This window comes from Saccopteryx leptura, chromosome 12 (genome assembly GCF_036850995.1).
Source record: "Saccopteryx leptura isolate mSacLep1 chromosome 12, mSacLep1_pri_phased_curated, whole genome shotgun sequence".
NCBI lineage: Eukaryota > Metazoa > Chordata > Mammalia > Chiroptera > Emballonuridae > Saccopteryx > Saccopteryx leptura.
Window position 1 is genome coordinate 44,168,828 of NC_089514.1, and position 26,250 is coordinate 44,195,077.

The window sequence follows — 26,250 nt, forward strand, 5'->3', positions numbered from 1 at the left end:
CCATGTTTGTTAAAAATGGATATCTAGCAGTTCCATTTCTATTTTGTTACATTGGTTTGGATTTCGCCTCAGACATCGACATCTTTTAGAAACAAGTTATTTAATCTTTAAAAAAGAAAAGATTACCTATATCCCACAATAGTCTAATTTTGTTGCAAAATCGGGCCTATTAGAGAAAATTTAGGGCAAATGTACTTGTTTAAAATAAAAATTTGAGAGATTGGCTTAAAACTGTTTTAAGCAAATTCAAATGTAGTCACAATTTTCAAAGGTTTTATTTTATTTCATTTGTAGGCTTTCCTGCTGCAAGAATTTTGATAAGTCTCCAAGAGATGAAAATACTTAGTGTATTCCTCATACCTTTATTTCCACTGACAATTTCAAATAATATTGTATAGATTTAAAATTTAAAATTAGTCCAGTTATAATGTGTGAAGGACATTTTAATATTTGCATTCCATCATAGGGTTTTTGTTGTACTTTTCTTGATACAGTCATCCTCATGTATGAAAAGTTACTTGGGGTATTTGTGAATTTGGGAAACTGAAGGTATATTTAAGAACATTTTGTCTATGTTTAGGGAGGTATCATTTGCATTTAATTTTGTTATTTCATTCTGCTTTTTCTTCGTAGTGGTAGATAGCTGTGGATAATAGTTTTTTTTTATTTCACTTATTTTATGTAAATCAGAATATGGCTGAAGCTGGAGGGCTGTGTTGATCTGGGCATTTTAGATTGAAATGCATACAAGTAAAAACTGTTTTCATTGAAGAATTGGGGAAATGAACTGGCACGTGCACGTAGTTAATGGTGAATGGGCACCTTTATCCTGAAGGTCTGTGAGGACGTATAAGATTGGCATTAAAAGAATCACCTGTGTGATTTCCAGCATAAGGTTCAAGTAATATAGCACTGTAAGTGCTATAATACTAAAGAGTTCTACCTATCTGTAATTTATAGTGCTTTACTTGATTAGTCATTTTAATTTAATAACTACTCATTGTGTATTCAAATATTTTATTAATAGGCTTTTGTGATATTTTATATGAACTCACATATCCTTAGGGGAGGCAGTTTTATTATCTCCACGATACAGGCTTTTGCTAACTCATCTGATTAAGTATTATAACTTGATAGTTTACAAAACTTTTAAAAAAATTATTTGTTGAGACTGAGCAGGCAGTGATGCAGTGGATAGAGTGTTGAGGACCCAGGTTTGAAACCCGAAGGTCACTGGCTTGAGCACAGGCTCACTGGCTTGAACGCAGGGTCACTGGTTTGAACATGGGATCATAGACATGACCCCATGGTCGCTGGCTACATGACCTCATGGTCTCTGGCTTGAGCTCAAGGTCACTGACTTGAGCAAGGGGTCACTTGCTCTGCTGTAGCTTCCCCCCCATCAAGGCACATATGAGAAAGCAATCAATGAACAACTTAAGGTGCTGTAAAGAAGAGTTGATGCTTCTCATCTCTCTCCCTTCCTGTCTGTCCCTTCTCTCTGTCTCTCTTGCCAAAAAAAAAAAAAAGAAAAAAAAATTATTTGATAAGTTTAGAGAGAGAAGAAGAGGGGAAGAGAGAGAGAGACTTCGATTTATTATTCTACTTATTTATGCATTCATTGATTGATTCTTGTATGTGCCCTGATCAGGGATTGAACCCACAACCTGGTAATATCAGGACAACGCTTGAACCAACTGAACTGCAAGGCTGTGGTTCAAAGTTCTTTCTAGTATTTTTAAATATAATTATTTTTAGTTTGATTTTATAGACATACAAAATGTGAGATTATTAACCCTATCCCACAGATGAGGAAAACAGGAAACAGAGCCTGGGAGATTTCAGTGATTTGTGCCAGGTCCCTTAGTACAGCATCCCTGACCTTTCGCCAGATATATACACTGCTGCCTCTTCTTAAAAAAGATACAATGCAGCCAAGGTAGAATGGTATGGATCAGCAAGCCTTGGTCTGTGTCACAGTCCTAGAGAGCACCCTGGAACCAGTTATAAATGGTCAGTACCATTGGTTATAGCACAGGGCGGGCAGGTAGATGGATGAGCGTAAATTCAAAAGCTTGATTGAAAAACAGCTCACTATGCATCTGCTACCTAAAACAATCTATCTTTCTGCTTGAAGGCAGCAAATTTTTGTGTTTATCTAATTTGGGGTCCTTCCCAGATGAAGTAAAGAACACTAACATACTGATTGAACAGTAAATGTCTACAGACTTCTATGCCCTTTTGTAATCTCATTCAGTGATAAGAATGGAGTTGTCAGAATAAACACCAAATTTGTCATTGTTACTGGCCCTCTACGGCTTGTTTTGCTTACAAGACTCAATGCTAGGACCACTGGACAACAGTAATAATTTGTTATGAAACTTGTTTTCTGGATTTTGACGGTCTTTCAGACTACAGAGATGTTTGTTGTCTTTTCAAGTTACTGTCACCATTTCTTTGGCTTGTTTAGAGAGTTCGTGAAAACAAATATATATTCAGAATATTGCAGTTTTATGGCTGAAGTAACTAATGACAGCTTAAAGAATTTATGGACTCAAAGCCTTTTTTTTTAAACTTGAGGCTATTTTATCTGTTTATGAAATGTGTCATTTATCTTTTAATGCTGACCATATACTCCTTTGGTTCTGAGTGTCTTGAAGCGTATTTAAGATGAGAGCTTGGCTAATACACTGTGTAGGCTCTATCAGCAGCCAGAGCTAGACCCCTGGAATGGTACAACCTGACATGACTGACTTCCTCTCTAAGGGGATCACACAGAGTCATGCAAACTTCATGTTGGAAGTACCTTTGGGAGTATATGCAAGTCCAAGCTACTGAAACTTACAGGTTTTGTAGTCCTACTCTTTAAAAGAGCTTTTAACCTTCCATGATACCACAAAATTGAAACATCAAGATTAGATTTTCCCACCATTTCACAAAGATGAGATACTTTAAAATTCTTGGATAAAATGTGATTTCTTTCTCATTCTTTCCTTATATAGTGTCTCAATTTTATATGTAGATAAAATATCCAATGTGTATAAATGTGTGCTGTTTGGAGCCCATTTCTTAACTGGCTGCACATACTGTATATCATCGCAAGGAAGGATTTGTCAAACTTTTGATGTTCTCAGCAACGTTCTCTTCGTTAAGTGTGATTATGTGGAGTTTTATAATTTCTTTTTGCTAGCTGCTCAAATATCTTAAAGTCATACTTTATAATATGCTAATCTCCAATTTAGTACACACTGCCTGCATTTTAATACATTTTGTTGAAAATATAACTGCATTTATATGGTACCATAAGCTGGAGAATAATCAGTTCTTCAGGCTTTCCTGGAACCAAGGGAGTTCCCAGGATGCAGGACTTTCAGTGCTAAAATTGGGAAAGCTCTGAGTACGCTAGGTATGTCGGTCCCCCTAGCTGAAGGTATCTTCATGGGACTTAACTAACAATTCTCCATTTGGATAAGGTGCCAGCCAGGTGGTTTCATGCTGGATGAACTTAGACATCTTTTCAAGGTGAGGAAAATATCTCCAAGGCCCCATGTATTTTTTTCTGTTTATCTGACTGAAATATAGAACTAATTTTTTATTTGTTGTTTGGCCCTTCTCTGTGTAATTAAGTGAGAAAAGGTTAGGAATTCAATAGTTACATCATTTAAGGTCTTCATATACAGTTAGAATGGCAGTTATATTTAGAAGGGAACTAGTATTCTTTACTAAGTGCTTTTTACATTGCGTGATTGGCACACAATGCAATCAACAGTTCAAATACTAAAGAGATCTTTATATGAAACATTGATCAATGTCACCCTATTAAATTTAATTCTAAAGGGGGAGGAAGATGGTATTGTTGAAAGCATAAAAGGCTAATCTTGTCCTCGAACTAAAGCTGTTGGCTATACACAACTAGTTTTAGAACCCACGTGTCTGTTCCAGATACATTCATTGAGTTTTCTTGCAGATTCAATATGATTGGTGGAAAGAGCATGGACTCTGGAGTCTGGTCCAACTTGGTTTGGATCTCCAGGTCCAGAGGCCCAGTTGTATTAGCTGTTTGACTTAATGCAAATTAGTAAACTCTGAACCTCTGTTACATCACCTGTAACATAAGGATCCCATCTACTTTCTGGGAGTGTTGTGAGGATTAAATGAGATAATGAATGTATATAAACGTCTCAACCATAGCAATCGTGTGCTGGTCAGTATTTCCATGTTTGGATTAGGAAGACTGTATTTTGGGATTACTACTTTTTGTGCTTTTCAAACTTCATGAACTTCCCAGTTATGGTCATTGTATGAGTTAGGATTAGTTTTGGGAGGTCCAGAGCTGGAAAGTCCAGGCTTGGTGTGGTGGCCCGCCAAGTCCTTCTAGTTCTCTATGCCAGTCCTCGGAAGTAGCCTCACACCCGTAGCTCAGGATGGCTCTGGGCAGCAGGATGCAGGAAGAGTCAATGCCCTTTCTCTTAGGGCAGCGGTTCTCAACCTGTGGGTCGCGACCCCGGCAGGGTTGAAAGACCAAAACACAGGGGTTGCCTAAAGCCATTGGCAGACGGTAGCACGGCTTCTCAGCGGCTAAAGCCATGGGGAAATATGTATTTTCCGATGGCTTTAGGCGACCCCTGTGTTTTGGTCGTTCGACCCCCGCTGGGGTCGCGACCCACAGGTTGAGAACCGCTGTCTTAGGGAGATTCTCATTAGCATCATATAAAACTTTTGCTTATATCACATTGGCCAAACCACGATCAATATGGCCATTCATAGCTGGAAGGCTGGGAAATGTTAAGCTGGTGCTTAGCTACACTAAGTAAAACCAGGGTTCTGTTCCTGAGGAGAAAAGGGAAACTAGAATGTATGGTCTTTATCACTGTGTCCCCACTTGACCACCATAGAGTTCAGCTCAAGTATTCTCCAAGATTTTTCCATTTTTATTTTCATACTTAGTAGAGTTAGTGGGAATGTCCTTTGTTGAGTCTCACTGTCCTTTGGTTACTTGTGCTTTTGCTGTAATTTGATTCCCAACAGAGCTCTTCAAAAACAGTGAACTCTATCCCAATGAAAAGTAATAAGGAGTGTAAGCTCCTGTTTGTTATTTATTCATCCGATAAATGTTTATTGAGTACTCATCATGTTCAGACTGCTGCGGGTTATTAAAGACAGTGTGAATCATCACTGATTGTATTTCCTTTTTTGGTATGGCTTCCTGTGCACAGGGCCGAATTTATGACTCAGCTGGACTGCATACAAGTCTGTGACCCTCAAACTTTGTCCTTAGCAATGTAATCTTCCCAGCCCCAGAGCTGGGTAGCCATCTTGGGGTGATGCTGCATCTGTAACTTGGAGTATGGGACAGGGAGGAAGAGTAGGTGCTACGATTGGCAGCTGCCAGGCTGGCATGAATTTGGGGTACCAGAAGTCTCTTTGGTCCTTCCCGAAGGTCTTTCGTACCTTTGTGCCAATGACTAATTCAAATTAGTGGTTCTCAACCTTGCTTAGACCTCAGAATCACCCACAGAGCTTTTAAAAACTACATGGGGAAGCTCCCACCTGACACTTTGATTCAGTATCCTCAGGTGCAGTTTAAAAAACTCCCCAGGTACATACTCTCCAATTTATAATGCTTCAGCTTATGATTTTTTTTTTTAACTTTGTGATGGTGCAAAAGCAATACACATTCATTACTTGGGATTTTGAGTCGTCTTTCCCGGACGAGCAGTGTGCGGTAGGATGGTAGGATGCTCGTTGATGACGCTGGGCGGCAGCAGGGGCACAGCGCCCAGCCAGCCACCAGTCTGAGGGTAAACTGTGGCGCACTGCGCTGTCGGCAGTTTTTTGTTTGTTTTAGTTCAGTGCTCCAAACATTCCTTAGGTCCAGTGTGCTTTTAGCTGAGCATTAATGATAAGTACTCAACCACCCGTTGTATTTTTCACATTTAGTACAGTATTCAACACATTACATGAGATATTCAACACTTTATTATAAAATAGGCTTTGTGTTAGATGACTTTGCCCAACTGTAGGCTAATGTGTTCTGAGCATGTTTAAGATAGTCCAGGCTAAGTAAGCTATGTTATTTGGTAAGTTAGGTGTATTAAATGCATTTTGACTTCTGATACTTTCAATTTACAATAGGCTTACAGTGATACCTCGGTTCTCGAACATAATTCGTTCCGGGAGAACGGTCGAGAACCAAATTGTTCGAGAACCGAAACAATGAAACCCATAGGAAATAATGGAAACTGGATTAATTTGTTCCAAGCCCCAAAAATATGCCTATTTACTGGTGCTTTCTCACAAATAACGACTTCATTGATGCTGTCACCTGCTAACTCTTTTTCTTTAATGAAAATAAGAAGCAGCTTCTCCATTTCCTCCATTATCTGAGGCCTTTGCTTTGTTAACAATGTAACACCTTTGGCAACATTGGCAGCCTTTATAACAGCTTTATTCTTAAGGAAAGTTGAGATAGTAGATCTTGGCATGCCATACTCAGCAGACAGATCTGAAACACGTGTGCCCTGTTCATATTTGGCAATGATTTATTTTTTCAGCTCAATCGTTGTTCTCACAGCTTTCCGCTTACCTTTGTCTGCATTACCACTTCTGGCTTTCTTTGGACCCATGTCTAAGGGTTAAATTCAGTGTACAAAGCGTGCACAAAGCGTGAGTCTCTCCACAAAGCGTGACTCTCACCACAAAGCGTGAGTCTCACCACAAAGCGTGAGTCTCTCCACAAAGCGTGACTCTCACCACAAAGCGTGACTCTCACCACAAAGCGTGACTCTCTCCACAAAAACGTGATTCTCTCTCTCCACAAAGCGTGACAAAGCGTGACTCACACTGATGACGCAGGCAAGGCGCGCTCGGCCGAATGAACGCCATTCGGCTCAACTCGGCTAATCTCGGACGTTTGAGTTCCAAATATTTGTTCGGATTCCAAGACAAAATTTTCTCGAATTTCCTGGTTGAATACCGATTTGGTCGAAAGTCAAGGCGTTCGAGAACCGAGGTATCACTGTATTTGGATGTAACTCCATTGTAAGTCAAGCAACATCTGTAATTCTGATGTGCGGCCAGCGCTGAGAACCACAGGTTTAAAGCTTTGTACCCAGCTAGCTTGGAAATATGCTAGGGAGGAATCCCACTTGGTCCTTATCAGTCATACTGGAGATCAGATCCTTCCTTGATAACCTGTTTTGAGGACTGGAAGGGTGTCCCAGTAGAGCCCAAGCTCCCTGATTCGATTTCCCCGTGCAGTGGGACATTCCTGCTTATCAGCAGGGCTGGCAGCTTCTTCGAGACTACTCTTGAGGCGACAATGAGGATGCTACAGTTAAGTGTCACCGGAGGAAAGACACGACAGACACACAAATTAGTTGCAATAATCACACAGGCAATTTATTACTCACAAATCTTTTGGTGTGCTTGGGTACAGCTTAAGGGGGCCCCATCAGTGTGCTCCTCTCGACTGGCTTTGGTCAGAGCTCAGAGCGGCGTGGAGACAGTCCACATCAACGTTGGAGTCTGGGCGACTACTGCAGCAGGGGGCCCCTCAGCTTTAGTACCTTTTCTGGCCAACGCCTCCTAACAGGTGTCAATCTACAGGATTATCACCTCAAACCACCTTTTTGGGAGTTTCTCACAGGGAATCCCCCTCTATGTCGATCTATTGAAATGTTTACATTAAACCACTTTTTAAGATGTCTTATTTACATTAATTTACAAAGTTAATGTAAACAACACCAAGCCACTTCTTATCTATGTATAACTTCACACACACATACTATCTGGGTCCTGCTTGTAAGTCAGAGTCTGTTTATCACATTACAGAGTTATGGCACTAAGCCACTATATTAATTCCTATCCAAATGGCATAACTTTATTTAATTTTAATAATTATTTTTAATATCCTTTTAATTACTTTTCTATATCCATATTTTTATATTTCTATATATTTAATTACTATAACCTATATTACTACAACAAAGGGGAGGTGGCAGAGCTCTGGGATTAGTAGTCACTTGGTAGGAGATGTAAGACACAAATACTTGAGGGGACAGTTGCAAGAACTGACCTTGCTTGCCTGTTTTACCTGTTCCTGTTGCGGGATATTTTTCCCTTGAGCCAAAGAACCTTGGTAATAGGTTCAGGCTCTGAGACAGTGCTGGTTGTGATGTGGCTGTTACTAGTATCCTGACTTTGCACATTTTTGCTCCCTGAGTGCGGGGTGGGGGGGCAGTAAGGGGAGATGGAGGGTTTGAGGGTAGAGATTATTGTGTTCTTTTTAAATTTTATTTATTGATTTTAGAGAGAGAGAAAGAGAGAGAGAAACATGAATCTGCTCCTGTATGTGCCCTGCTGGGAATTGATCTTGCAACCTTTACATTTTGGGACAACACTAACCAACTGAGCTATCCGGCCAAGGCGAGGATTATTATTTTCAGAGTCAGGACACTATCAAGGTTTATGAGAGCCTCCTAGTGAATCCGTGAGAGTTGGTGAGGGCATGAGGAGCTGTGGGATTGGATAGGAATCCTGGTGAAAATTGTAGTTTCCTATTTGAAGAGTTGTGTGAATTCCAGGAAGACCATGGCTTCTCTTGCTCAAATATAAGAACACGAAGCACATTCCAGAATTTATTCCATTTCGGTCTATTTATGCGATTGCCCTCAATGTGTAGATAGTTCCAAATGAAATATGTATTCCGCGAACCCTTATTAAACAGTGTTTAAAACATACATAATAGAACTGTGGCTTACAGTTTTTGAGGGTTGACTGTGTGCCAGACACTGGGCTAAGGATTATGTACATTTTGTCCAATAACCCAAAGAATAGGCACCAGACGAGGAAGCCAAGACTTAGAAAGGATGACAAGGGTGCCAGATTGGGAAGTATTTATTTTAAAAAGTTTTAAATCCCTTTGTTCTTTTTAAAACAAGTTTCCTTTGATTTAAGAGGGAGAGAGAATTATCAACTCATTGTTCCGCTTAGTTGTGTACTCAGTGATTGCTTCTGCGTGCCCTGACTGGGGATCAAAGCCGTGACCTCAGTGTGACCCACCCTGCCAGGGCCTTTTCTTGGTAGTGTGATTTTTTTCCCTGAAAACCAATTCAAGTAAATTTTAATTCTGGCCATCTTCGATATACTTTTATATTTTACTACATACTTTCTGGCATTTCCCCCCAGTTTTATTAAGACGTAATTGACAGAAATCACTGTGTTAGTTTAAGGCATACAGCATGATAGTTTGATTTACATGTACAGGGGTCCTTGGGTTACGCAGTCTCAACATAACATTTTGAGTTTACGATGCTCACTCCCACAAAAACTTAAATTGAGATGTGTTTTGGCTTATGCCGATAGCATCGTACTTACGGACTCTGTGGGTGAACTAGTTCAGTTGCGCACGGTGGAAGAATACGTGTACAGTGTGCAGTACAGAATATTTATGTCTTTTTCCTTTTTCTGTGGCTTAGTTGTGTTTTTATGTTCTAGATCATGATTTTACAACTATGTTAGAATAGGTAATGACTTAGGATAGGGTGTGTTTTGACTTACACCGAAATTTGGGTTATGTCCCTTTTGTAGGAACAGAACTGTTGTAACCCAAGGACCCCCTGTATTGTGAAATGATTACCACAACAGGTTCAGCCAACTTTCATCTTATATAGATACAATAAAAATAAAAAAGGAAAAGTCCTGACCTGCGGTGGCTCAGTGGATAAAGCATCGACTTGGAACCTGATGTTGCTGGTTCGAAACCCTGGGCTTGGCCAGTCAAGGCACATATGGGAGTTGATGCTTCCTGCTCTTCCCTTTTTTCTCCCTCTCCCCCCCCCAAAAATGAATAAAGTCTTTTTTTTTTTAAAAGAAAAAAGTAAATGAAAAAGGAAAAAAATTCTCCTTATGATGAGAACTCTTAGAATTTATTCTCTTAACAACTTTCCTGTAGACTATACTGTAGAGCAGGGGTCCCCAAACTTTTTACACAGGGGGCCAGTTCACTGTCCCTCAGACTGTTGGAGGGCCGGACTATAAAAAAACAACTATGAACAAATCCCTATGCACGCTGCACATATCTTATTTTAAAGTATTGAATAAAAAAAACAAAACGGAAGTAGTACTGTACGTGAACAAAGCCGCGCTTTGCTGCGCCACTACATACAGTACTCCAGGAGATGCATCCTGTGCTCCTCTCACTGACCACCACTGAAAGAGGTGCCCTCCCGGAAGTGCGGCGGGGGGGGGGGGGCGGATAAATGGCCTCAGGGGGCCACATGCGGCCCGCGGGCCGTAGTTTGAGGACCCCTGCTGTAGAGTTAGCTATGGCCATCATGTTGTACATTACATCCGTAGTACTTATTTTATTTATTTATTTATTTATTATTATTATTTTTTTTTTTGTATTTTTCCAAAGCTGGAAACGGGGAGGCAGTCAGAGAGACTCCCGCATGCGCCCGACCAAGATCCACCCAGCATGCCCACCAGGGGGCGTCGCTCTGCCGCAATCAGAGCCATTCTAGCACCTGAGGCAGAGGCCACAGAGCCATCCTCAGTGCCCCGGCCAACTTTGCTCCAATGGAGCCTTGGCTGTGGGAGGGGAAGAGAGAGACAGAGAGGAAGGAGAGGGGGAGGGGTGGAGAAGCAGATGGGCGCTTCTCCTGTGTGCCCTGGCTGGGAATCGAACCTGGGACTCCTGCACGCCAGGCTGACGCTCTACCACTGAGCCAACCGGCCAGGGCTTATTTATTTTATAACTGGAAATTTTACCTTTTATCCCCTCACTCAAATGGTCCTTTCCCTTACACTTACCCTTTGCCTCTGGAAACCACAAGTCTGATCTTTTTTATGAGTTTGGCTTTTTAAAACAGTTTTGCATATAAGTGAGATCATACAGTATGTGGCTTTCTCTGTCTGACTTATTTCACTTAGCATAATGCCTTCAGGTCCATCCATGTTGTCGCAGATGGTAGGATTTCTTCATTTCTCTAAGGTTGAATAAAGATTCCATTTTATATATATGCCACAATTTTGTTATCCATGAATTCAACTCAATTGGAGTAAAAGATTATAGTTTTTATTTTCTCTTCTACTGAACATAAATAATAGTAATAACAATTTGCATTTGTATACTGCTTTGAAATACTAACCCATGATCTCATTGCTCCTCATTACAGTCCTTCAACGGAGATATTTAGGAGTTATCTTTATTTAACAGGTGAGTGAGCCCATGTATAAAAAGGCTAAGTTTTTCTCCCTAAACCAATACTTCTGGTTAATGATAGAACTGGAGTCCTGTCTTTGATTCCCAACTCATGTTCTTTTCACTTTTATGAGGCTAAATTTGGTGAGATATATAGATTTTATATTTTATATATATATATCTAAATATATATTTCATATATATACATGTGTATTCTAACATTTTTGACTCAATAATTGTTATTAAAAGTTATCATAACTTATTTTTACTGTACTCATAAGTACTTTTTAGCAAAACTGGTTGTTAAGTCAATAAAGTGAGTTAAAAATGAATTTCACCCATAAAAGGCAATGCAGTACTTTCTTTGCTTTATAAATTAAATTTTACTTTTTTCTTTACTTTTTGTGACAGAGAGAGGGACAGATAGGGACAGACAGACAGGAAGGGAGAGAGATGAGAAGCATCACTTCTTCATTGCAGCTCCTTAGTCTCCTTAGTTGTTCACTGATTGCTTTCTCATTTGTGCTTTGACCAGGGGACTTCAGCAGAGTGAGTCAGCCCTTGCTCAAGCCGGCGACCGCAGGGTTTTGAACCTGGGTCCTCCGAGTTCCAGTCTGACACTCTGTCTCCACTGCGCCACTGCCTGGTCAGGCAGTACTTTCTTTGTTGATACATGTTATGTACATACCTCCCACAGAACAGTCTCCCTTTCATTCTCAGTGGGTTTCCCACGCTTGGACATTCCCTTTCTCTCTCCAGTTTCCGAAAGGTCTGTGGGGATTAAGAGCCGGCTCAAGGGAAGTATGTATGGCATGTGAAGAATGTGAATGGTTTAATTTAACCTACCAAAGCCCTTTGTAGACATTTCAATGAATTCAAACAATTTCATTAGCTATGTTATCTAACATTGTATTAAAAGCGCCCTTTTCTTCACTAGAGATAGGAGAGCTAATACAAAATTGTAGATTTACTGTTATTTTAGAAATCTAAACATACAATTGTGAATATTTTCCAGATTTAATGTAAATGTCAACTCTAGGAATGATGATTTGCAGTGTCGTGATTTATGAATATGTTGGAGTCCCAAACATACCTGGTAGTAGTGTATTTTTTCTTTATTTTTCTTAAATGATAAAGTAATGCATTTAATTCTAGACAGCTGGCAAATATTAAATGTCAAAGAAAGAAAGTATAAAATATTTTGCTTTTGAAATAGAGAATTCTTGGTTTTTGAAAGCATTTTACCTGTGTGTGCAGTTATTAAAGTAAAATATTTGTACTTGGCAGACTTGTTTTTGACAGATGTCACAGAGGTACGGTTAGAGATTCCTTCAGCTGTTAAGTAGGCAGTTACTCTTCAAAGAAATTTAGTTGATAACTACTGGATGGAATTTATGTTGTCCTTTTGTAACAAGTTATTCTTTAAAAAGGAACATTTATATTTGTATTTATCAATTGTCATGGGTCTTTGTTAACTTTGAATTTGTTTCTGAATTCTAGCTTTGTAGTCCGTATTTAGCTGTTGTTTCCAGAGGAAAGCAGGGGCATCAAGGTGGTTATGGCTCTGATTGTATTTATTCAACAAGGCTGATGTTTTTACTCATGTTCCAAAATACATACTTTCATATATAAAATGGTGTATTTCATCAATTTTAAGACACATCTCATTCACATTTGAACACCACTGCTATCAAGATATGTCATAATACATGACATAATTAAATTCATAAGATTTTTACTTTCTTAGTGGCACATAAAATAACAGTGTGTCTTGTAATTCGTGTTGTCTTAAACTGGATGGAAATCAGTGTAATGTTCAGATCTTTATCAAGTTTGGAAGCCCTGCTTTGAAACACAGGCTGTTTATAATTGTGTAGTCATGAGTATGCTTGCCTTTCACTGACTGTTGGCCTCAAATTAAGGCAGAGTTTTCACCTACATTGTTAATTTTGGAGACAGGTATACAACAAAAATTAGATGAAATTTGTTACATTCAATTAAGGAACTTCCAGCCTAGATATGTTGAGGGGTTTGAGTTTGCAAGGCTGAAAGTTTGTTAATAGCATATGTAGAAACCACTCTTCCTCATGTGGATATAAGGAACGTCCAGACCTTTAGAGAATTTTTATGAGTTTATGAGTTTATTTGACCAAACTGATGACAGTTGCCAGGAAACAGAATATCAACAGATTGAGAAAATGCTTCAGAGAATGGCAGTTTTGCACTTTATTTTATATGTTAGAATCAAAGGAACCTGACCTGTGGAGGCGCAGCGGATAGGGCTCCAACCTGGAATGCTGAGGTCACTGGTTTGAAACCCCAGGCTTGCCTGGTTGAGGCACATACAAGAAGCAACTACGAGTTGATGCTTCCAGCTTCCCCCACATTCCTGCGCCTTTCTCTCTCTCTCCTGTCTCTAAAATAAGTAAAATCTTTTTTTTTTTTTGTAGAGACAGAGAGAGAGTCAGAGAGAGGGATAGATAGGGAACGGAGATAGATGAGAGCATCAATCATCAGTTTTTCGTTGCGACACCTTAGTTGTTCATTGATTGCTTTCTCATATGTGCCTTGACCAGGGGCTACAGCAGACTGAGTAACCCCTTGCTCGAGCCAGTGACCTTGGGACCAAGCAGGTGAACTTTGCTCAAACCAGATGAGCCCGCAGTCAAGCTGGCGATCTCGGGGTCTCAAACCTGGGTCCTCCGCATCCCAGTTCGATGTTCTATCCACTGCGCCACTACCTGGTCAGGCATAAAATCTTAAAAAAAAAAAAAAAAGAATTGAGACATAGGGGGAGATTCCATGAAATTCATTGCTGGTAAATTAGGGAGGTGACGGAAAGCAAAGTGAGGAAACCTGAGATTAGATAAAGAGTAAGACAGAGGGACAAATACTTCTTTTACATCGCGGGGTACAGGACAGGTAAGTGTGCTGGGAACGAGATGCCAAGGAGGTGCCTGTGATCTTTTGCTCTGGTGCGGTGGTGTGTCCTGAGGCGTCTGGATATCCCAACAGTGTGTTATCTTAGCTGCCCAAAGACAATGGACAGGCTTACTTAAAGCAAAGGTTGACCTTTGTCAAGGAAGCTACAGGCCTAGGATGTGACTACATGCCATGAGTCACTTTCAGTTAGGAGTTTTTATGTTCAGATCATCATTTATGCTTACTTTCAGTCTCTTGAGTTATTAAGGCCACCGTGCAGGCCTCCCCTGTCCGGTTTAATATGTGACCCCTTTTTCATCCACACTCATTTCTAGCTTTTCTCTCATTTTCTCTTTGATGTTTAAGAATGACCCTGTGGCTGTATCCACTCCAGTGACTGGAAGGCTGGTATCATGACCCAGCCCTCAGCCAGGCTCCATACAGCCCCACGGGCTGAGGTGCACTTTGTCACTGGAGCACCTTTTGCACACTCAGCGAATGAACTTTTGTCCCAAAAGAACTTGAAGTATTTTTCCTCCAAAAGAACAAGTCCCCATTGTCCACAGTTCAGGTTTTTACGTCCTCCTGTTTCTTCCTAGCATTTCACACTTAACAGTGCGTGGGGTGAGTGGTGCCTCTCAGTGCCAGCGTTTTGTGTTGCTAGGACAACTTTCATGGTCATTTATAATTTTCTGCTCCCAGCCAAGGATATTTAAAATATCGTGTGCAAAGGCTCTGGGGTGGCTGTAGGTGGGTGGCCCTGAGGAAAAGATTGAGGCGGGTGTTTGGAACAGTGGAGGCGAGAGTGGGCTGGGTCTTAACACATCCTCTTCCTGACACTTGCCCTCATTCTGGGGCCTCAGGAGGGTTTTCCTTTCTGTTTTTTTTTAATATCAAATTTCCCTTTAAAAAGATCATTCCAGAAGACTGGATTTTGTGTGTATTGGGTGATCGGATATGTGAAGAGAGGATGGTTATTTTGACAGCGACCTGTCCCCTGTATTGATTTGGGATGAGAGCCCAAGTGGGTGGAAGGGAAGACAGTGGGGATGGCATAAATGGACAGCTTTGAAAAAGGGTATTTCTTGTTCAGGGACAAACAGAGCACTGAACCCATTTCTCATTCTCGTTTTACTCCCCAGGTTCCTGGGAGCCCTCTGATATCTTATTATTACCTTTATCACCCCCAAAGTAACCTAGATCCCAGGGTCATCCATGTCCACTGGTGTCAGTGAGCCCTTCCACTTGAGTTCCTGCTTCCCATGATCTCACACCTAGCTCAGAACCCACCTGTGTCAGAATCCACCTACACTTCCATATTCCAAATACTTGCTTTCCTTCGTTCTTTTACTTGGTCAGTGGTGCAGCCACTTCTGCCTCCTCTCGCTTTTGTGCCCCCTGCTGCGCCCCCACCTGCCCTCCAATTTGTCCCAACTTTAGGACTTTCCAGAGACTTGGAGTCTCAGTGCTGCAGCTTCCCTGTTGTCTCAGATTGATTCTGTTCTTGCTCTTCTCACCATGGTTACCTCATCAGCTTTTGCTTGGGCTGCTGTCTCCCTCTGAGTGATTCAGTTAGAAACTGGGGATTACAGCCTGACCAGGCGGTGGCGCAGTGGATAGAGCATCGGACTGGGACACGGAGGACCCAGGTTCGAAACCCTGAGGTCGCCAGCTTGAGCACGGGCTCATCTGGTTTGAGCAAGGCTCACCAGCTTGAGCCTAAGGCCACTGGCTCAAGCAAGGGGTCACTCGGTCTGCTGTAGCCCCTCGGTCAAGGCACATATGAGAAATCAATCAATGAACAACTAAGGAGCCACAACGAAGAATTGATGCATCTCATCTCTCTCCTTTCCTGTCTGCCTGTCCCTATCTGTCCCTCTCTCTGTCTCTGTCTCTCTGTCTCTGTCACAAAAAAGAGAAAGAAACGGGATTACCTCACCTACCTTCAGATGTTGCCGGGAGCAGTCTTTAAATGAAGTGTGTTGAGTGTGGAGCAGGTTCTTTGCTGTTAGTGAATGTTCTGTGTTCCTCTTTCCTACACACTAAGTTATCTTCCTGGCTCCAGTTTTTAGCCATACCCAAGCTTCTATCCTGTTATCAGAGTTGTCTTCTTTAAATACATCCTTTTAAAGCACCTTCAGTTTTTCTCCATTGCCTACAGTGTAGCCAGACTTCGTAACATCTCAGCTAGGCCCGCTGTATATGATCCCATCCTTCACACCTTGACCCTCTCAACTCTAATGGGCCTATTCGTAGGTGTCCCAGCTGCGTCAGATGACAGATGTCTAAAAGCCCTTTTATAACTTAGCTATTGTGGGTTTTGATTCACAGTGCCCTTTTCTCCTTTCTCTCTATTCTCTACATAAATTTTTGGCTCATAGTTGGTGGAATTATGTACTATTTATATGTGTATGAATATGTGTGTGTGTGTATATGCAGACTTATGCATGTATCTCACAAGCTGTTTATCACCACAAGGGCTAGTATAAAAGTTGGCTCTTCCGTATATTAGATGTATTATCTTGGGGAATAATTTAGTTTTGGAACTTGTGTGTTTTACATCTGTTAAATGAAGTGGGGTTTAAATTGATGGTTTTTATTTCTTTTCCAAAAGCCTGGGTCTGAAATTATTACTAGATAGAGTGGTTCTATGAGAAGAACGGGCATAACTCACCCAGATTGTTTGCTTTCTAATAGAATTTGAAGAATTTAGATGAATGGCCAGTTAGCAGGGGAAGGAAAAGAGGAATTAACATTTGGTGAATGATAAGCATTTTATGTGCATTATGTCATTTCATCATCTGAAAGCCCTATGAGGTGAGGAGGTACTTAATAGATGAGAAAATTGAGGACTAGAAAGGTGAACTTATTTGCCCCAGAGAGAAAGTTTGTTAGGCTCTTTAGCTATGAGGGGCTCCCACCTAATAGCTCCCACCTAAAATGCATAATGAGTGCATTTGTCCACCACGGTTTCTTTTCTGAACACCGACTCTTCTTCAGACTGTTGACTATTTACTCCTGAGAGTTTCAAAAAAATGTTTTGGTTCAGTGAACGTGTTCACCCTGGGGTTTGTGTTCTTTCCTTTTCTCTCCTGAATAGTATTTCTATTTAAACACTATTGAAGTCATAAAAATAATATTTGACTGTCATTGTTCTTATTTTCTTAGAGTTATAAAGCATATGAAGTACATGCATTAAATTTAAACTAGACAGAAAGCAAATATTTGTTTAGTACAACAGGAAAGAAATGAAATTCTTGGCAGATGAATGCATATTCTTACAGTATCATGTTTGGAGTCCTGCGTATGTAGTTGAGAATCCAGGATTCCCGTGCCTTGCGTTAAGTGGTGGTGGTAGAAGCAGTGATAACAAGGTCAACAACAAAGCTAGTGTTTGTTGAGCTGTTATGTGCATACATGTGTGTTACATTTGTCATGTACATGTTTCTAAGTATTTTATCCTCTCAGTAAACCTCACAGGTAGGTAGTGTTATTATCGCATTTCATATGTGAGGAAACCAGGGCACAGAAAGATCAGGAAACTAACCTGAAGTCACTTAGCTAGTATGTACACTGCACTGACTTGGTAGTTCTAAACCTGAGTTAATTCAAATTTTTATCATTCACCACTTAACTCACTTTTATCATCACCCCCAAAGAAACCTAGGTTATAAATAGTTATTTCTTATATAAACATTGTTGAAATTCCTCTCAATGTGTTATTTATTTATTTATTTATTTATTTATTTATTTATTTATTTATTTTGTGACAGGGACAGATAGGGACAGACAGGAATGAGAGATGAGAAGCATCAATTCTTCGTTGTGGCATCTTAGTTGTTCGTGATTGCTTTCTCATGGGTGCCTCTGGCGGTGGAGGGGGGGGGCTATAGCAGAAAGAGTGACCCCTTGCTCAAGCCAGTGACCTTTGGTTTCAAGCCAGCAACCTTGGGTTTTAAGCCAGCGACGACGTTTGGGCTCAAGCCAGTGACCATGGGGGGTCATGTCTGTTATCCCACCCTCAAGCCAGCCACCCCGTGCTCAAGCCAGTGAGCCTGCACTCAAGCTGTATGAGCCCACGCTCAAGCTGGGGTTTCGAATCTGGATTCTCTGTGTCCCAGTCCGACGTTCTATCCACTGTGCCACCACCTGGTCAGGCTCAATGTGTTATTTAACTCCTTTCCTGAGATTTGGTCTCCTTGCACTTTTAGGAGCATTATCTTCAAAGGAAAAATGACTAGGCCTAGTGGGGTTATATGTAAATCTCTGGAAACACTGAGGTATCCTTAAAGAGCTAAGGCACTCTTATTATGTGTTATAAACAGTATTTTAAAAATTCAGGTATGAAAATATAGATTCATGAAGATGCTTTAATTTAGTCTATAAAATGTCACTGAAATGGAAAATTTCATGTTTAAGTGCTGGCTAGTGAAGTAGCTTGTTTCCGATGGATGATAGCTGACAAAGAACTTTTCAAAGTTTGGCAGGAATAGGTAAACATCCTTTCTATTTAGCGAGCAATAATACTGCATCTAAACCTGTATTTTGCAGGAAGAAAGGTTGAGCTAATAGAGAAATAATGTTTTTATAAGTTTGAGGAAATTCTTATTGGCTAAGAAGTATACTATATAATGTGTTTTAATGCCTTTATATTAAACTCAGCCCCCCCCCTTTTTTTTAGTTCTTCACAGGACATGGGTGAAAATGAAAGCAGCCAGTACCCTAAGGAAGCTGTGAGAAAACGCCAGAGCTCAGCCCGGAACTCTGGAGGAAGCGATTCGTCTCGGTTTTCCAGGAAAAGTTTCAAACTGGACTACAGACTGGAGGAAGATGTAACTAAATCAAAGAAAGGCAAAGATGGGAGATTTGTTAACCCTTGGCCGACCTGGAAAAGTCCTTCTATTTCAAATGCGCTCAGGTGGCTGATAATGGAAAAAGATCACAGCAGCATTCCGTGTTCCAAAGAGGTAGCGTGTGGCTCTTTTGAGTGTTGTGTACTTATCCTCTCTCTCTCTCTCTCTCTCTCTCTCTCTCTCTCTCTCTATATATATATATATATATATATATATATATATATATATCTAAAACTCCCCCTCCCCCCCAAAGTTAGAAGTGGGGAGGCCGACAGACAGACTCCCGCATGCGCCGGACCGGGATCCACCCGGCCTGCCCACCAGGGCTTGATGCTTGGTCCCTCTGGAGTGTTGCTGCACTGCAATTGGAGACATTCTAGCGCCTGAGGCGGAGGCCATGGAGCTGTCCTCAGAGCCCTGGGCAACTTTGCTCCAGTGGAGCCTTGGCTGCAGGAGGGGAAGAGAGAGACAGAGAGGAAGGAGGGGGGGAGGGGTGGAGAAGCAGATGGGCGCTTCTCCTGTGTGCCCTGGCCGGGAATTGAACCCGGGACTTGCACACCTAGACTGACGCTCTACAACTGAGCCAACCGGCTGGGGCCAGAAACTTTGCTTTGAATTGTGTTATGACACTCAAGTTAGCTAGCTGAGCCCCTTTTATATGATAAGGCAGAGGGCTGGGTTCTGGGGAGGGATAGAGTAAATAAGGTGCCCTCGTAGTCATGGTTCAGCACAGAGTACAAATGTAAGTAATCAGCTCTGATCTGGTGGCAGTCAGAAGTACAAGAAAGGAAACGATTCTCACTGGTGGGGTTGGAAATGGCTTCACGGAGGAGGTGATATCTGACATGGACCTAGAGAGAGAATTTGGCAGTGGTTTTGTGAGTGGCATGAACAAGGTCATTCAGTAAGAAAGTGTATATATACTGATATTTCATGAAGTAGTAACCTGATGTGTGTTTGGGATGGGAATTACGAGGGTTAAGACGTGGCCCCAGAGTGCTTGGCTTTTCATTCTTGGATAAAGCTGCTAAAGCTATAAAAAATCTTCAGATGACCTTTTCAGACTTTTAAAAACTGACAGTAGTTTACTAGTCTTTAAATATGCTGGTTTGACATAGACTGAAACTTGCTAACGTGGTGCATTCTGTTAGCAGAATGAGGTGGTGCTTTGCAGGGGTGAGTGGCTCCCACTTAGTAACACTTTTTTCTCCTTTCCCCTTTCTTGAATTCTTTTCCCTCCCTGTGTCCTATCTCCTGGCCACTCTTTTCCACCAGCCCCGTGTCCCCCCAGGCTTTGTGGGGGTTGAGAGATAAGGAACTTGACGTTGGGAGTGGGGGATGGGGTGAAAAGCACTTGATCTTTAATGGGAAGGGCGAGAGCCAGTGCGTTGGTTGTGGTCGTATTAGATAGTTTATCTGGGTATGTGTGTCCATTTTTCTTTAAAGGATTGGGATAAAATACCAGATATTATCAATTTGATGGTAAGGAGTGTTCATAGTATAATCCTAGTAGACAGAATTGATTAATGTGAATATCTTACCACCACTTTTTTAGAATGAATTAGAACATTAATAGATAAAACCTTGTTTTATGTTACAACTTGAGGATGGGAGGAACAAGAAAATTTATTTATTTTTTTCCTCTTCTGGGAACCCCATATAAAGAGAAACATGGAGTTAGGACAGGAGGCCAAGACGGGTAGGCTACCTGTTGGGGTAAATTCTTCCTGGTTTTTGAGCCACAGCTTCTAAAAATACAAAGATAGCAATGGTGTCTTTAGTTTCATTTCATTCCAAAGAGGAAGTGAGTGACCACATAGAAACAGAAATATACCTCTGCAGTCTAATAATTGGGAGATAGTCTAGAAACTACTGAATCCCTGAGGACTCGCCAAGACAGTGGTCATCAGGCTTTTTTGGAAACAGGCCGCTTTTGAAAATCTGATGAAAGCTGCGGACCCTATTCTTAGAGAAACATACACACACATAAAAACACATTGCCTTTTACTATAATTTTGGGGAGTTCTTGGATCCTCTCAAGCCAGTCCATTAACTTGTTTATGCATTCATTCAATTAGTCAGTATTTACTGAGTACATGCTCAATAAATAAATCTCTAGGTCAGCGGTTCTCAACCTGTGGCTTTAGGCGACCCCTGTGTTTTGGTCGTTCGACCCCCACCGGGGTCGCGACCCACAGGTTGAGAACAGCTGCTCTGGGTGCTGGAGATGGGCCCATGAACAAAGCAGAAAGACACGTTGGGCTGCCTTGGCCCTTAGGTTTAGTGGACAAGAGAGACAGTAAACAAGTGAGTAAATTCTGTGGTATAGTCAAGGATGATTAGTACTCTGAAGAATAATAAAGCGAAGAAGGAGGTCAGGGTGATAGAGGTGGGAGCTACCTTTAATGAAGTGTAAGCTTTTTTCTAAGGCAAAATTTTTAAAAATTCTTTATTTTTTTTCCTAGCGAGAGAGAGACAGGCAGGCAGGAAGGGGGAGAGATGAGAAATATCAACTTGTAGTTGCAGTACTTTAGTTGCTCCTTGATTGCTTCTCCTATGTGCCTTGACCGGGGGCTCCAGCTGAGCCAGTGACCCCTTGCTCAAGTCAGTGACCTTGGGCTTCAAGCCAGTGACCATAAAGCCATGTCTGTGATCCCATGCTCGAGCCAGTGAGCCTGTGCTCAAACCAGATGAGCCCGCGCTCAAGCCAGCAACCTTGGGGTTTCAAACCTGGGTCCTCCGTATCCCAGGGTGGTGCTTCATCCACTGCACCACACCAGTCAGGCCAGAGTTGTGGTTTCTTCTTTTCTTTAATTAATTTTTTTTTTTTTTTTAGCAAGAGGGACAGAGACAGGGATAGACAGGGACAGGCAGGCAGGGAGAGAAATGAGAAGCATCAGTTCTTCGTTACGGCACCTTAGTTGTTCAGTGATTGCTTTCTCATATGTGCCTTGACTGGACTGGGGGGGGGGGCGGCTTATAGCAGAGCAAGTGACCCCTTGCTCAAGCCATCAACCTTTGGGCTCAAGCCATGAGGTCATGTCTGTGATCCTCTAGCCGGCGACCTCCGGGTTTTAAACCTGGATTGTCCTTGTCCCAGGCTGACGCACTATCCATTGCGCCACTGCCTGGTCAGGCAGATTTTTTTCTTTAAAGAAAATGTCTAAGGAGGTCTTTTTTTTTTTATAACTTTTATTCATTTTAGAAAGGAGAGAGGTGAGGGGAGGGAGGAGCAGGAAGCATCAACTCCCATATGTGCCTTGACCAGGCAAGCCTACGGTTTTGAAACAGAGACCTCAGCATTCCAGGTCGTTGCTCTATTCATTGCGCCACCACAGGTCAGGCTCTAAGGAGGTCTTATATTTACCACTTAAATATGCATTGATCAAAGGAGAAAGAAGACACTTTTTCTCTATTCCCATTTGCAGTGGTCCCTTGTCTATTGTGGGGGTTAGATTCCAGAAGCCCCCACGATAGGCGGAAATCTGCGAAGTAGTCACCTTATATTTATTCTATTATATATATATTTTAAGGCTTTATAAATCTTCCCCACACTCTTATAAACCTTTCTTACGATGTTATTAACCTTTTCCACACTTATTTTGCTTATTTTACCACAAAAATAATTAAAATAATAGATATATAAAAATACCTATATACAGCAAAATCCTGCAATATAGCGAAATATCTGCTATACAAAATTAGATATATCCAATTTTAAAATCTGCGATATAGTGAGACTGTGAATAGTGAACTGCAGTATGGCAAGGGACGACTGTATATTTTATTTCTTATGTTTTACCTATATCTTGTTTCCAATGAAAGTCTAGGACTAGATCAAATACATATACTTTTTTTCATAGATTAACTGTAACCCATTTCGTATTTAACCCCTTTAAATTGCCAAAATTATTAACTTTTATCAACTCCTAAAAGTGATAGAGTCATACATTTTCTGGGGGAAAAAACCCCACAAAATATATTAAGAAAAAATATGTAAAGAACACCTGTTTCAGGTCACTGAGTCAATTTAGAGTTTAATCAAATTTCTGGAAATTGTTTTTGTTAGACATTGGGAGGCTAGAGTTTCATAAAACCCAACTTCAAGGGATTGTTTTGACAGAAACAGACTCATAGATGCAGAGGACAGATTGACGGTTGCCAGAGGGGAGGCGTGTGGTGACAGAGTGAAGAGGGAGGAGGGGTTGGGAAGTACAGATGGGTGGTTACAGAGTAGTCACAGGGTGTCAAGTCCAGCACAGGGAATACAGGCAGTAATGTTCTAATAACTGCATGGTGCCAGGTGGGTGCTTAAATTATGGGTGGGATTTTATGATATATACAGTATTATAATTACTATACGTATATTATGCAATTCCTATCACATTTAGGTATATATGGTAAATATGAAACTTTTGGAAAAAATCATGGTGAAAGTAAAATATAACTAACAGAACAGGTCTAAATAATATCCTCTTTAGCTGTATGATATTGAAGAATAGGGTGCCCTTTGGAAAAATGAAAGAATTGGGTACCCTTTTGGGGAAAAAAATGAAACATACCAATTGTTTTATATTTATACTATAGTATGCTAACAGGTTGCTTTTTTATTTTTATGAAGAGGAAACATATATATGCAGTTTAAAAAAATCTTAGTACTAAAGGCTTATTAGACAAATACCAGTCCCCTAACCAGAGCCTGCTGCTCAGTCCTGTCCCCAGAGGCAACAGCGTTCAACCCTTTGTTCCTCTGGAGTTGAGCTTTATATTTCTTATAATTTTATTGTGGTAAGAACACAACATATGGTCTACATTAAATTTCTAAGTATACACTGTAGTTGATGGTTAGTACCATGCTGTACAGTAGTTCTCAGAGCTTCGTCCTGCCTGAGACTCTGCCCATTGATAGCCACTCCCCCTTCCTCTCTCCCCAGCCCCCAGCAACCACCGTTCCACTCACTGATTCTACGAATTTGATTATTTTAGATGCTGCAAATATATGGGATTGGGCAGTATTTGTCTTACTGTGATCCTTCATCTTGTCTATCAGATTTAACTCACTCTGCCCCCTCCCATCTCTCTTCCATGCTTCTGTTTGAACTTTCCCTTTACTGTTTATATTGTTGTGAATATATCAGTATTCTTTAATTATGAACTGAGTAATGAACAATGGCCATGTCTCCTTTCTTACATTCTTCCCCCACCCCTGTGTTTAATGATACTTTTCTTTTTCATTTGCTTAACTTTCTGGATGATCATTTCCCTTCTTCATATTACTCTCCAGTGCAATTTTCTTTTCTTTTCTTTTCTTTTCTTTTCTTTTCTTTTCTTTTCTTTTCTTTTCTTTTCTTTTCTTTTCTTTTCTTTTTTTGGTGACAGAGACAGAGAGAGTGACAGACAGGCAGGCAGGGAGAGAGATGAGAAGCATCAATTCTTCGTTGCATCTCCTTAGTTCACTGATTGCTTTCTCGTATGTGCCTTCACAGGGAGGCTATAGCAGAGCAAGTGATCCCTTGCTTAAGCCAGTGACCTTGGGCTTCAAGCCAGCGACCATGGGGTCATGTCTGTGATCTCACACTTAAGCCAGGGGCCCTGCACTCAAGCCGGCGACCTCTGGGTTTCAAACCTGGGTCCTCTGCATCCCAGTTCGATGCTCTTCCCACTGCACCACCGCCTCGTCGGGCGCAGTGCACTTTTCTTGAGGGAGCTCCCAGATGGTCTTTCAGCACAGGCTTTCATCTGGGCTGACCACTACTGGCCCCACCACCTTGTGGTCTGGGCTGTCCCGTCCCCATCACCCTGGCTCCCCTTCCCCTTCAGTCACTGTTTCCTGCGTCCTTGCTCCTCTTTCTTGGATATTTTCTCATTTTGATGCACCACTTTCTTTTATTTCCTTTTAATTTTTTTTAAGACTTTATTCCTTTTAGAGAGGAGGGGGAGAAAGAGAAAGAGAGAGAATGGGGGAGAAGCAGGAAGCATCAACTCCCACATGTGACTGGGCAAGCCCAGGGTTTCAAACCGGCGACCTCAGGTTCCAAGTCAGCGCTTTATCCGCTGCGCCACCACAGGTCACGCGGTCAGGTGGGCAGCCCATTCTTGATGAGCTTCCTGAGGAAAGGGTGCTTGGGAAGTCTCTGTTTGATACCTTGCTTGTCTGAAATGTCTTTATTCTCACTCTTAATTATAGTGCGGATACAGAACTTTAGTTTGGAAACAGTTTTCTCTCAGAATTTGAAAGCATTACCTCTATGACCTTATTCTTAGTATTGCTGTGGAGAAGGTCAGTGCCTTGTGTCTGACCTTTATTTTGGTAGAAACCTTGAGGACCCTCTCTTTGGTGTCACTGTTTTGAAATTTCACCGTTATGTGTGGTTATTCATTGATCATGCCAGATGTCTGGTGGGCCCTTTAGACATGAAAGTCTATTTTCTTAAGTTCTAGGGAATTTTTTTGTATTTTTCTCTGAAAATTTTCTTTCCATGTTTTCATTCTAAAATGAGAACTAATTATATATTGGATCTTATAGATCCATCCTCTGTAATTTTCTTTTTATTTTCTCCTGTATTTCATCTTTTTTAAAATTTATTGTACATCTGACTGATTTCCTCAAAAATTTATTTCATTTTAAAATATACTGCTCACAAAAATTAGGAGATATTTTATAGCTTTATATGAATCTATAAAATATCCCCTAATTTTTGTGAGCAATTTACGTTAGTATGTGTCTTAGAGTTCTCAGTGATGGGTGAAAATGGCACAAAATGAAATTTATAAAAAGTCTAGAAAATATGAATACCATATGATCTTGCCTGACCAGGTAGGTGGTGGTGCAGTGGATAGAGCACCAACCTGGGACGCTGAGGACCCAGGTTTGAAACCCCAGGGTTGTTGGGTTGAGCATTGGGTCACCGGCTTGAACATGGGATCATTCCTGGGTTGCTGGCTTGAGCCCGAGGTCACTGGCTCAGCTGGAGGCCCCCCCAATCAAGACACATATGAGAAGTAATCAATGAACAACCAAAACTAACGTGGCTATGAGTTGATGCTTCTCATCTCTTCTCCCCCCCACTCCCCTCTCTTTCATTTGCTCACTAAAAAAAAAGAGAAAACTTGATTTTAATAGATTTGCATCATCTTTCTTGTCTACCTCATTCATGCACACATACTCTTGAAATAAGAAGTATAGCCTAACTGGGCAGTAGCGCAGTGGATAGAGCGTCGGACTGGGATGCGGAAGACCCAGGTTCGAGACCCGGAAGTCACCAGCTT

General features: G+C 41.2%; 1 protein-coding gene across 9 annotated transcripts in view; it reads left to right on the forward strand.

Moving 5' to 3' along the window:
- Nucleotides 1–26,250, forward strand: part of NAPEPLD (N-acyl phosphatidylethanolamine phospholipase D) — a 79,385-nt gene that overhangs the window by 31,567 nt on the left and 21,568 nt on the right. For 5 of the 9 annotated variants that reach the window (XM_066353911.1, XM_066353912.1, XM_066353914.1 and 2 more), the window contains exon 2: nucleotides 18,810–19,095. In XM_066353911.1, coding sequence (XP_066210008.1) covers nucleotides 18,810–19,095 — 286 coding nt within the window. Of the gene's footprint in view, nucleotides 1–11,180; nucleotides 11,222–11,739; nucleotides 11,853–18,809; nucleotides 19,096–26,250 lie in introns of those variants that run through there. The other 4 variants (XM_066353913.1, XM_066353917.1, XM_066353915.1 and 1 more) reach the window with 2 other exon arrangements.